Here is a 13,612-nt window from a genome sequence, read left to right as displayed (position 1 = left end):
GAGCACAAGTTCTAAAATCCTTTAAATCCCTTTGCAGACTAATACAAAGTTTCCATTACACACTAAAATGTAATCATACTACTCAGTTCCTTACCGAGCCAAACACAACATTCACCACAGGCTACTTTGGCCACTGACTCCCACTTAAAAAGCTTTACAAAACAACGAACCCATTCAGATGAAAATAAAAATTGAAGTGAACATACTTAAGTCTTTTTGTGCTAAACAGTCCTGTGATTTGGTTCCCAAAATACAGCAGAGGTAGTGGAAAAACCTGCAATCATAAACGGAGAGCAAGATATAGAGAGAGCAAAAGATACTGCAAGCTAACTAGCCGAAACGTCACATTAGGACATAAAAGATTTCCATTACTTGTTTAGCCCAAATACAGCAGGCAATCCACCAGCCAACAAAACATCTTTCTAAAGCAACTATTGCTGGCAGGATAAAATTCAGTAAACTGCAGGTTTTTTCATTCAGCAGAAATATCACAAAAGACCATTTGCTTCAAAAATCGCTTCATCAAGACACGTCAAAGTTTCTATTTTTAAATGATGGGGCACAATTACTCAACATAATCAACATTCGTACTTATGTCTCCGAAGACAGCCTGAGGTCGTCCTAAAGAGTTACTATGAAATGGATCAGCTAAGTTTCCCTGCCAATTCTCTCGATTAGTTTTATCCGGGTCCAAAAAAAGGTTCCGAAGAATTTTCCTCAACATACAACTTCAAATCATCCAGTTGTCTTATCTTCCTATTTAGGTTTAGTGTTATAGCTGCTGATCCCTCCTTAACTGAAGGCCATCCATGGAAAAGGAATAAGGAATATCACTACACTTCAGTCCTCATTTTATTCTCCTCAACCCACCCCTTCTCTCTTCTTTTCCTACTGTCTCCCCCCCTCTCCCGCTACCCTTTTTCTCCCCTCTCTTTCAACCGTCCCCATCTCCCTTACTCATCCCTTAATTACTCTCTTTCCTGAATTACCGCGTCTAACTGAAATGCCTTATCCCATGCTAGTTTTTATTCACTCTGTAATTTTGTTTTATTTTGTTTCAAGATGTTGATCTTGTTTATCTGTCTGTAAAGCGCTCTGACACTCCTGGGTCCAGTAGCGCTATATAAAACCTTTTAAATAAATAAATAAATAAATAAATTTACAAAAGTGCTGCAATGACAACAGATTGTCACTAACACCACGAAGACAAAGGGTTTTAAAAGGGCAGTACCTCTCCTATCACCCAAACTTTAAATAGTCCCCTGTATTGTACATATTACACATTTTTTTACTACTAGTTTGGAGCCTTGCTGCTGTGAATGCACTGCCTCTATTTAACAAGCAATGGCAAAGCAAATCGGTCTCGCGCTTTAAATGCTATTGGCTTGGTCAATGGTTCTCTACATTGATATACAGTAATTTCAAGATGGCTCCCAGTGCAGGACGATGAATGAGGAGGCACGGGTGGCAATCTAGGAATTTGTTTTCTAATAATTGAGGACGTCATTTTTTGAATACCCGTTTATGTTAACCATTGTGAATGTGCTTTCATAGATACTTAAAGCACACCAGAGTCTTTGCATTATTTGCACATTTACATGCATTTTAAATACACTGCCATCTGGCTATTCCATGTTGTACACTGCACATTTAGCCTAATTTTTCAAACCAGCATAGCCTTGTTCTGAAGTTGGCAGAACGAAAGTGGAACTTCAAAATTAGAGAAGTCAGGCTTTTGTCATCTCCTCCTCAAGGTCTTCTCACATTCATACTACAACAAGAGCCCAACACCTGCTCATTAATGCCCGATTAGAGTTTCTATTTAATCACGTGGCCTTTTCTCTGCTCTTTGTTTGTGAAAAAAAGTGTATGAAAACAGTGGTAATTGTATAGAATTTAGCATCACATGGCCCAACTGATCAGACAGTGCTGGTCTGCTGGAACTTGAAATATTTCACTGGGCTGCTATTTTTCATTAAACATGTGCTAGATTTTTATGAGCTTTTCCAAGTGTCTGAATCATGTGCATGCATGAGAATGTGCCATGAGGGGAGAAAAAAAAAAATAAGCAAAAAACGGGGAGAAAAAAAAATAAGCACAAAAGGGAGAGACGGAAAAAATATGCACTCACATGGAGCGCTGGAAAAAAAGGGCACTTCCTGATCGGAAGCAGTGGAAGAATTCAAATATTTACTCAGAATAAAATAGCTATGCTAGAGGGGTGAGACAAACACAAGAAGAGAAAGAAAAACTATTGAATAAGCAAACAAGCAAGTGAGAGGGAGAAAGCCAACCAAGTGATAACCAATGTGTTCACCCAGTGCTCGCTCCAAGTACTGGCACTGTACAAATTAGGCTTTCCTACAATTTTGTAGATGCGACCTAAAAAGGAATACCTGAAACAATTAATTTAAACATATAAAAGCAAGCATATACATGGACAGGAGCATTTGCAACTTGCACACACCAATTCTTTTTGCAGACATTCTGCAGAACGGGTAATTTGACAAATAAATAGCACATTCAATAGGCACAACAAGCTGTGCACTGTCGTGCTCACTTACATTACTCATTATAGGAACTTATAGAATGCAACAGCCAATAAGCTGAGACAAAGACACCATTGCTTATGGAGATCACAGCCACTGCAGTGCTTGCTGAATTGAAGAACTACAAGTACGTCACAGAAACCTGTGTTCAAATCACCCAGCCCTAAAACAGTACAACTTTCGGAAACAGAACCACTGAGCAAGTTCAGAAAAAGTGGTACTAACCCAGCATGCACCTATCATGTCATTAGCATGAAGTTAAATGAGTAATTGTGAAATGCTGACTTCAAATACCATAAACCATAGATTTACCTTCTTAGGGATACTCCTATCAAAGTCTGGAAAGTGTATTAAGCGGAAAATCTTTGCCACCCAGAGCACAATCACAGTAGCTGCCATCTACGGGGAAAGAATAGAAAATTTGACGGATTTACCTACCGCTCTACAGTTGGTTAACAAGGGCATGGGACAATAAAACGAAAAAAAATAAAAAAAACTTTAATTCAAAACGTACCTGGCCTAGTCCAACACATAGTGAGGAAGGAAATCTGCAAAGGAAGCATAAACCAAGGCTATGAGCTGCATTTTGCGAAATCTAGACAGGTCTAGAAGTTTTAAAAAACACAGCATGCATTCGACTGCCTCAAACACTATACAGCATAGTCATTTAGTTCAGGGCTCTAGAATTAAATAATTCGAGTAGTTTTTATTTAGTAGACACCCACCATATTTTAAAGGAGGAAGCCAGATTTGTTCTAGATTTTCAGAATATCAACATTTTTATGAGAAAGTTCATGATTTCTTAGCATGCAAAGCCCATTATAACTGCATGGGATGATGAATAAAAAAACACTCTTTCCAAACAAAAACTTGCACTTCTGGGCAGCTGACTCCGGACTAGCCTGCCGGGCAATGCTATTTATTCTTTACCATTAGTGGAAGCAAGAAAAGGGTGCATTCTTACTACTAAGCACAGTAAAACACTTTCAATGTATAATTTGGAAGCACTTATCCAGACTGCTGAGCAGCTTCACAACTCACCATTGAAAACAAAATACATAGTAATTAAAGTCACACTTTAAGCAGCAGCACTGTCATTGTTATCAATACAAACCTTGCAATTACTTTTCCTTTATAAAATGTTTTACCAGCATCGAATTTTACATATGGAAAGATGGCCAGGGTCCCTGGCCTGTTCACTTTTAAAGTATGCTCTTCATTAGGCCTGAGAGAAATATTAACTACAACAGAATAATTTCGGTAATTTCACATTACTCTTGATGCGAAAGTACTATAAATTACGCAATTACACCTGTTTGCATAATTATGAGTAATTTAGCACAAAAATCCCACTGCAAGAAAAACTAATTTAGCGAGTGGCAGCTGCTGTTTATGTTCTGTTGCATTTAGTGCTATTTAGTTAGCACAAAAAATGCATTCTCTGGTCCGTTTTGTGTTAAGAAAATATAGTTAAATGCTGGTTTTCGCTCCTTGAATAATTCTAGTAATCTTGTTGTAATTTTATGTAATAAGGCAACAGCAAATTATGCAAGCGACACCCGCCCAAAAGATACACATCAACTCATTCGTGATCACCATTTATTTAATGGTCGGCTCCTCTGTTTCTAGCCCTTTTTTAGGTCGAGCTTAAATAGCGCTGTCAGGCGAACTGTTGGAGGTGCTTTGTGGGGTCTGACTCATCCTTTGCTTTGGATTGGCTTTTGTGTGTGTCATTTAAAAATGGATGTGTGCTAATGGCGGATAGTTGGTGCATGTCCCACCTTTCCTTACTAGTTAACTCCCATTGAGTATTGCCGCTGGAACGAGCAGGGGCGCGCACGCTGCTGTTTTTGTTTGTTTCTGCCTGAACGTGCTTTTGATGCGCCATCACCCATCAACTAAGCTTTGCACAAACCGCACCTGCCCCACAGTCAGTGTACCTACAAAGCTCCACCCGCTCCTCCCTTCAATGCCATAGATGTTTTTCACACTTTGTTTCTGCCTCGCTTCAGACGCACAGTGCCTGCCCAGCTAATAGTGTACCTACAAATCTCCATCCACTCCTCTCCTCAATGCCCTTGTTTTCTTTTTCAAACGAGTGTAGCTTTGTTATATGATTCTCCTTTGCAAACCTTCCCCCATCAGGCAAGTTTAGGTTGGTGAAACTTGCGTTTTTAAAAGGGTTCCGCTACTGCCTAAACTTGCTGCTGCCCAAATAGATGAGAACTAGTCGTTGCTGGAGCCCCAGCTCGTTCGGTTGGCGATATAAAGGAAAACCTGAGTATGCATGACCCCATCTGTCTTACTGCCGACCGAGCACAGCTCATTATGACAGAGCTTCAAGGTCTACACATTTCCTTTTTTTTATCGTTTTTACTTAGTTATGCGTCTTTCAAGAGCCAATATAGGTTCTGTTATGCTTATACAAGGTAAATATTTTGTGAGTTCAGTTCAGCCCTCAGCATAGCCTGTTTTGGAAGTTCATGGAATAGTTCACATTTACAAAGTCACCTTGTTATCCGAGATGTTAAAAATCCCAATTTGGGTCAATTAGGTGTCGTACAGGCTAATATCTTTACATGAAAGCCTCTTTAAAAAAAATGTTTTATGCATAATGGAACTTCCAAAACTTTGATTGCCACATTTTTCATAATTCTATAATGGTATGTTGAGGTGCAATATTACGCTGCTGGGGAAACATTACTTATTTAGATACCATTTCGCTTGATGTGTTTATTGGGTAGTACAGAGTTCAGCCAGAGCAGAATGATCATAGGTTGACTCCATCAGTTTGAGTAAGGGAAAGGCCCTTTCCAAAAGCGACCTGCATTACGTTTAAGGCTGGTCCTAATATTTTACTTTTTAAGATATTTTGTTTACTTTCAATAAAACAAAACATGTAAAACAAATTGTGGGTAGGAAACCCTAGCAGTTTACATGCAAAATTCAGACTGGAATCGTATATCATAACATCAATATCCATTGACTCACAGTGCACAAAAAGATGGATAAACCTAAAAAGAAAAAGAAAGGGAAAAACTAGAAAAGAACCATGTTATAACGACAGTTTCTATATAACAGTGATGTGCAAGAGCAGCTCACGAGCTTCTGGTAGCTATAAAAAGCTCTCCTGTGTAGCAGGGAAAGTACACTCAGAGGAGTAGTGTTCAGGGCAATGCTTCAGCAGTTGCAGTAATGCACCTTCAGGTAAGGGAACAACATATTTTAATGTAATAGCCATTTACAGACTGCTTTAGATATTAGCCAACTGACAATATGCACAACACTGTTGCAAATAATTGTGATTTATTACATGCAAACATGGAGTAGTATACGTTACAACTGTTTTACACCACAACTTTGTGCAGGGCTTCTGTTTGCACAATGCAGAAGGTTTGCGCGACCTTAACTGAGGTGGGGAGTGGGTAGATCAGAATAGTTGTATATTTAAATATGTTGCACACCCAAGGCTTTTCAAGGGCAGGCGAGCAAACTTTATCCCAGCCCTCCTGCCCATCAAAAAACTTTAATTTGTTAGGATACGAACTCCATTTTGGCCAGCACCTATGAGGAACTGTCCTGTAGCGCTTCACCCACTTTTTTCTGACCCTCTACGCCAGTCTTTCTCCCTACTCCTCCCTTCTTCTCCACTCCTCTCACTTGCGCTCCAGGCATAAGGCCCTTACCTCAGTGTCTTTATACTGCTACCGCCCTCCTTCCTTGTAGGTAAAGCACATTACCATTTCCAATGCCAATTGCTAAACTCAAAAAACGAGAGACCTATTGCATTTCCAATGCTCTATTTTTGTTGCAGTTTACTGCTTTCGTCAAGTCTTTTTCTATTTTATTACAGGAGCCTGGTGACCTTGAAGTACTGCCTCCACCTGAACACAATGAATAATTTCTAAAGTATGTTCTGAAAGGTGAAAGGAATGCTGGTGTTTGTGTTCGGATTTATAGACTGTGAAGTGAGAATATTATAGTTAGTACTGTGCATGTCCGATTCAACTAAAAGAAAAATACATAAGAATAGTTTACTGCCAGGGAGACCATCTGTTGCAAATGTGTCATGTAGGTATGAAACAACAGGAAAACTTTGAGGGAAAAAATGTTTACACACACACACATACATACACACACACACATATATATATATTTTTCCCCAACAAAAGGTTACTCGTACTCCAGGAGATTAATTTCCAAGGTACTTTATTTCATTTGATCATGGTTAGTGCTAACCATCTAACCAAGATCAAGACCATCCTGGTCGAAACGTGTTGGTTAGCAAGTGGTGATGGTGATGGTGATGGCTAAAACTTTATGAAATGAAGTAGCTTGGAAATTAATCTCCTTGAGTGCGAGTAACCTTGTGTTGGAAAATTAAATGCAGAATTAGATTCCATGATACTTGCAGTATATTTAATTAGTAATTAACTGCTGCTATGGTCATCTGTAATATATATATATATATATATATATATATATATATATATATATATATAAAAATAACTGCTCCATTTCTTTTCACTTGTAAAGAAATACCGCACTCACAAGGGAGAAACCGGGCTAACAGCAAAAAAGACCGTTTATTTTGTGCAAACAGACAAACAAACGTTTCAGCACAATGCTTTCCTCAGTGTTACCACTTCGTTACACAAGGCACGTTTATAAAGCATTGTCAATTCAAAACTCAATAGGTTCACGTATTTTCAGACATTGAGATCGAGAAGGGACACTATCACTCCCTGCATCAATGGGCGCCATATTGGAGTGTCTAGCCACCCTGGTTTTTACAATGAATATTCATCATCATGTGAAAGGGTGCAGCGCGTAGCAAGTGAGAAAAACGCTTCTATTCATACAAATGTAAAACTTAACATGTACAAATACATTTAGTAATCACTTCGCTATTGTTGCGTTTTTGATCACTACGTTTCCTGTGTGTTGTCTCGCCGTGGATCGGCAAATGTCCCTTCATATTTCCCACACATCATGCCTGTGCCTTCCTTGCTCTGAGTTTATTTTGACAGATTCTCTCCTCGCTACATTCTATTTTTGCATGCTGTTATTTAAACTTATTTAAGTTCATTCTTGTTCAAGTCAACTAGACTTTTTCTTTTTTCACTCTTATTATCATTTTGGGTTTTATCGTAAAATTTCAAGACAGGATTTACAAATTAGAAATTAGAATATACTGCTTTCAATTACTCTATTACCTTTCCAGATTTATCATAATATTGGGTTCTTAACCTATTTATTTACCCAAATGTACCCCCAGTTCTTCACCGCAGTTTAGTCCTCTTGGGGACTTTGTAAGGAGGTCAATGATGTATCTTGATTCTAGATGTCTTAAACTGCGCAGTCTGTCAAGATCCATAAAGACAGTGTGAATCCTCCCGGGATGCCAATAATATCATCAATTGGAAGTCTAACTGAACACTTATTCAGATGTATTGATAATTTTTTATTTCCTTTGGTTGCACAGCTGGACTCATATACCAGAGACACTAAACATTTTTTGACAAAACTTTCCACTCTAAAATGGCACTCCAGTTACCTATTGATGGTGTTAGATATTACCAGCCTATACACATGTATAGATCACCACCAGGGTGTAAGAGCAGTGCAGTTCTATTTGGAAAAACGTCAATTGCGTTATGCACTGCACAACAAAATGCTTCTGGAACGTGTTGAGTTTTGTCTGAGAAACAATATTTTCCTGTTTGAAGACCAGATCTTCAAACAAATCTCGGGGACGGCGATGGGCACCTGTTTCGCCCCCAGTTGCGCGAACTTGTTCGTGGGCTGGTGGGAGGAACAGGTGCCCAGGTCGCTGGAGGGTGAACATCAGGGAAGAGTGGTGAAATGGCACAGATATATAGACGATGTATTTATCGTCTGGCAAGGCATTACAGAATCAGCTCATCAATATATCAGTGCCCTTAATGATAACAACTTAAACTTGCACTTTTCAGGTTCAGTTAGTCCAGTGGCAGTGGACTATCTGGACCTGAAAGTGTTTTTGGACAATAACAACATACACACAACACTGTTCCGGAAAAGCACGGCTGGGAATTCAGTTCTATTTGCCAGCAGTAACCACAGCAAAGCTCTTATACAGAGCATCCCCTAAGGGGGGTTTCTTAGACTTAAGCGCAACTGCACTAAGGGTCAAGACTTCAAGGCGGCTGCCTCGGAGAGCAAGGCGAGGTTTAGTGTCTGGGGTTACGATCACATCACACTGGAAAAGGCCTTATGTAAGGTAAGGCGTATTCCAAGAGAATCACTTTTGCTTGAAGATAACAAGAGAACTAGGGAACTGACTGAAAATAAAGGAAACTTTAGGACAATTACTCCATATTCTTCTGAAGCAAATTTCTTAAAGAAACTGCTCAGAAAAAAATTGGCATATCCTTAAAACAGATACCATCATTAAGGATGATATCCCTAATCAGCCCCTAGTAACGTTCAGCAAAGCGAGATCTCTAAGAAACATGTTGGTCAAGAGCCATTTAGATATTGTGCAGCCACAATCCAACACACTAAAAGACATGAAAGGATTCTTTCCCTGCAGTAAATGCAAGGCTTGTACGAATAGCAGAAGGGTTCTCACCTACACATTACCTGACACAGGTGAGATTAAGGAGATTAAGAAATTTCTAACCTGCAGTACCACATACGCAGTATACTGTTTAGTATGCCCTTGCGGGCTACAGTATATTGGAAGCACCATCCATCAATTGAAAATACGGATTCTGGAACATCATAGAGCCATAGACAAGGCTGATCAGGCATATCCTGTCGCTCGTCATTTTGCCGAGTTTCACAACAGCGACAGGAACAAAATACGTTACTATGGCCTAGATACTGTTCCATGGAGTCCGCGGGGAGGTGACAGACTGCGCAGTTTAAGACGTCTAGAATCAAAATACATCATTGACCTCCTTACAAAGTCCCCAAGAGGCCTGAACTGCGGTGAAGAACTGGGGGTACATTTGGGTAAATAAATAGGTTAAGAACCCAATATTCTGATAAAGATGATAAATCTGGACAGGTAAGAGTGATTGAAAGTAGGATATTCTAATTTGTAAATCATGTCTTGAATTTTTACGATTAAACCCAAAATGATAAGAGTGAAAAAAGAAAATGTCTAGTTGACTTGAACAAGAATGAACTTAAATAAGTTGAAATAACAGCATGCAAAAATAGAATGTAGCGAGGAGAGATTCTGTCAAAATAAACTCAGAGCAAGGAAGGCACAGGCATGATGTGTAGGAAATATGAAGGGACATTTACCGATCCACGGCTAGACAACACACAGGAAGTGTAGTGATCAAAAACGCAACAATAGCGAAGTAATTACTAAATGTATTTGTACATGGTAAGTTTTACATTTGTATGAATAGAAGCGTTTTTCTCACTTGCTACACGCTGCACCCTTTCACTTGATGATGAATATTCATTGTAAAAACCAGGGTGGCTAGACACTCCAATATGGCGCCCGTTGCTGCAGGGAGTGATAGTGTCCCTTCTCGATCTCAATGTCTGAAAATACGTGAACCTTTTCAGTTTTGAATTGACAATACTTTATAAACGTGCCTTGTGTAACGAAGTGGTAACACTGTGGAAAGCCTTGTGCTGAAACGTTTGTTTGTTTGCACAAAATAAACGGTCTTTTTTGCTGTTAGCCTGGTTTCTCCCTTGTGAGTGCGGTATTTCTTTACGAGTGAAAAGAAATGGAGCAGTGATTAAAGCGGATTGCCACGACCGCAACCGGCATCCGCCTGCGAGTGCACTGCAAGTATTGTGTGGCACGGAGAGCGTGGATATATATATATATATATATATACACATATATACATCGCTCCAACTGGTTGCGGTGCAACGAAACCTCCAAAGCACTTTCTCCAGTGCACAGACACAAAATGACGTTCCCATGCCAGTCTTGAGGTGATTGTGGTTTTATTCAATCATAAAAGTGCTGGGGTACATCACAGAGAACATCGAACAGACGCGTTTCGGGCGTGGCCGCCCTTGCTCACTGTTAGCGGTAAGGTGGACAAACATACATTTAAGTAGTGTAAGGTCAATTCGAAAAAGCGCGCCCAAATGTATACATATATACATACATACATACACACACACACACACACACTTACTAGTGTTGCTCATAACTTCTGTCCTTCATACATCTGCAGTCGTGTCAATTTCTAGGTGTTGACCCAAGCCCCAAAAAATATAATTTGCTACTGAAAGCAGAGAGGGCAGTTTCTTCTCAGCCAAATGTCCTGCATCTCTGTTCTGAAAAAAAGAGTCTTCCACAAACAGGTGTGAAGCATCTTCACTACTTTCCAGCAAATAGATTATTTTTTGTGAGTAATGCTTATATTTATAAATAATGACTGAGTCTATTGCCTCCGCACTGGGAGGGGTGGATGGGGTCTCGGTGGGGCCAGTGCCCCAGCTGTTATTGCCCTGCCCCCCAACCCCCTTGTGCCGGACCTCCAAGTGAAAGCTTTGGCACGCAAAAACATACACTGTCCTCTCAGCCTGGGTAAAGCGATGTTCTTCTTGTTTGCATTATACATTTTATTTTCTCTTGAAGAGTATTTGATTTTTCCAGGATGCCTTTCTCTAGGATTTTCATGTAACATGTTTTTCGAGTATAGTGGCTGTAAAAGGAGTCGTTTCTAGATGTATGTGTGACTTCTCAGTGTGAACTTCTCACAATGCACGTCAGTGGGTCATAAAGGGGTTCAAAATAAATGTTCATCCAATCATTGGCTCCTCTACAGAGTGCATAGCGCAATAGTCATGTGTGCCAATTGTAAATATGATGGTATGCAAAAGGGTGTGAATAATTTATGCATTTGTCGAAATATTGACATAGCGAAAGTTAAAGAAGAGACAGTACTTACAGGTGAGTTGGTAAGTTGTGCGTGGGGAAGGAGCTGCAAGGACATGTATGCAGGAGAGAGAAAGTGTGTGCCAAATTGGAGAGAGATCAGATTTGAGTTATGCAAATGTAGAGATTGAGAAAGATATCTGAAGAAAAAAGAGCCAAGTGTCTGATCGAGAGACCGCAGAAGAAAATGTGCGGTGACCTAGACAATCGGAAGACCACTACCCCTTCCACATACCTCAGGAAGTTTTAATTCATAGTCTGCTTGAAAAGTTTAAATGACTATATGTGCTTTTGTTTGCGAAAAGAAATATATTTATTTCTCACGTGCACACAATAGTCAACAATTTTCAGTTGTTGGTGCCCCCACCACTTAGGTGTGCACCTTGTTTGCCCTATAAATAATATTCACCTTTAAAGATGCCACCGACTGTAGCCAAAAACAGCTGAAATTTTCCGTGGTGCACACATTCAAAAAAATTACATAGAAATAAAGAGACTGCTTACTAGACTTGAAAGCATTCCATGTCCTCGTTAAGTAAACTAACCAGCCATCTGTTTCTACACTAAACGAGGTGGTTAACTTCCAAAACACAGCTAAGGTACAAGAAAACGAGAAATCCACATTCCGAGCAACAAGTAGGAGCATCCATTGTTAAAAGATAACTTTTGTTTAATCAGTGTCAAAGCCTTCGGATGAATTTACAAATTAAATGAGAGTTAAATATGATTTTAAGAATAAAAACGTATTTCAATTTGTAGGTTACAGGATATATGAGTAGAACGCAAAGGCAGGTTAGAGTTTAGTCCCAAGACTCCGAATGCTCACAGAAACCATGAATGATCCTCAGAAAATTTCAGAGTACAGTGGATCTAAAAATGCTTCATTAAGTCAGCTGAACTCGGAGACAAATGAACGACTGCTTTATACGTTCAGCTGAAAAGGGGGTATTTATGGAAACGTCTATACAGAAAAGAGGCATACAGAAAAAACACTTTTGTTAAAGTGCCTAAAACCCTAATAAATATCACGTTGTAATCGCTCACTGGCTGGAGTACAGATGTACTTGAAATGCAAAAATCTACTTTTGTCAAAAATAAAAATGAAATTGCTTCAAGACCCATGCACATAATTCTAATGCGCGCAGACGGGCTGGGTCGGAATCAGTGAGCTGAAAGGATTCTGTTCCCCGGAGTAATGCCCTGGGCGTCACTCCACTTCTTCAGGTGGGGTATAACAGCTCCCAGAGCTGGTCATTCATCGTAGCCCTAGAACAAGGAATGGCACTGTGCGATCGGCAGTGATGCTCGGGTTGCACACTGGCATGCTTCCAGGCAAGCAACACATGATGCTCTATTGCTGCAGGCTCTCAACTTTCCCAATAGGAGCTCAAAGTACAATGCTGCCTGGCTGCACTCCTAAATGTTGTGCAACTTCCCAGCGCGAGCCTCACCTGTAGCTGGTCAGCACGCTCTTGTTCACCACAACGATCAGGAAAGAACTAATGCCGTAGAAAGCGGCTGCGAAGAGCTTCAGAAATAAGGTTACCGTTTCGGCCGCCATCCCCAAACCCTCATCCCTGTATGCAGAGGATTTGGCGGCGTCTTCGCCTTTAACCAGCTCATGCTGACGTCTGCGAACTTCCGCCATGGCCTCAGGAATGCACTGAGAGTCGCGCATGCGCGATGACTGCCGTGGGCGGGGAGAGGGAGGGTGCCACGCAGTTCAAGCTCGGCAGACTGCAGTCCACACAAATCCTCGTCTACTTTACGGTGTATGCATGTATCGGCCATATCTCGAAGGAAACATTTTCAGCGGGATACTTTACAGTCGGCTACATCGGGATGTAATACAATAACCATGCCAAGGTCGCGTTTCCCAGTTGCTTGAAAAGGTTTCAGCTATTTTCGTGCTTTCGAAAATATGCACAATCTATTTTTTTCAATTAGAAAACGTTAACAATATATCACGGTACATCGTGGCTTTAAACAGGAACAATAAAACGTCACTTAAGAAGTGGATGGTTGTAGTGTTTAACGCATATGAGTTTCTTTTAAAATGTGTAAGTTTTTCTTGTAATTTTTAAATATCTATATGATCACTTACTTTTTCAATAAGGCATGTACGACCGGTTTCATCTGCTGATATTAAGACAAGAAA

At 40.1% G+C, this 13,612-nt stretch overlaps 1 protein-coding gene across 1 annotated transcript in view; it reads right to left on the bottom strand.

The window, feature by feature from the left end:
* Nucleotides 1–13,140, bottom strand: part of SLC35D1 (solute carrier family 35 member D1) — a 107,641-nt gene extending 94,501 nt beyond the window's left edge. Inside the window, exons 1-4 of the mRNA XM_078668894.1 lie at nt 12,906–13,140; nt 3,064–3,097; nt 2,862–2,948; nt 207–274 (exon numbers count right to left, since the gene is read on the bottom strand). Of these exons, the coding sequence (XP_078525020.1) occupies nt 207–274; nt 2,862–2,948; nt 3,064–3,097; nt 12,906–13,132 (416 nt within the window). The 5' untranslated portion in view covers nt 13,133–13,140. The remainder of the gene's footprint in view (nt 1–206; nt 275–2,861; nt 2,949–3,063; nt 3,098–12,905) is intronic.
* Between the last annotated feature and the right edge of the window lie 472 nt (nt 13,141–13,612).

The sequence above is a fragment of the Lissotriton helveticus genome, chromosome 1_2 (assembly GCF_964261635.1).
Source record: "Lissotriton helveticus chromosome 1_2, aLisHel1.1, whole genome shotgun sequence".
Lineage (NCBI taxonomy): Eukaryota > Metazoa > Chordata > Amphibia > Caudata > Salamandridae > Lissotriton > Lissotriton helveticus.
This window is presented reverse-complemented; position numbering and strand designations above follow the sequence as displayed.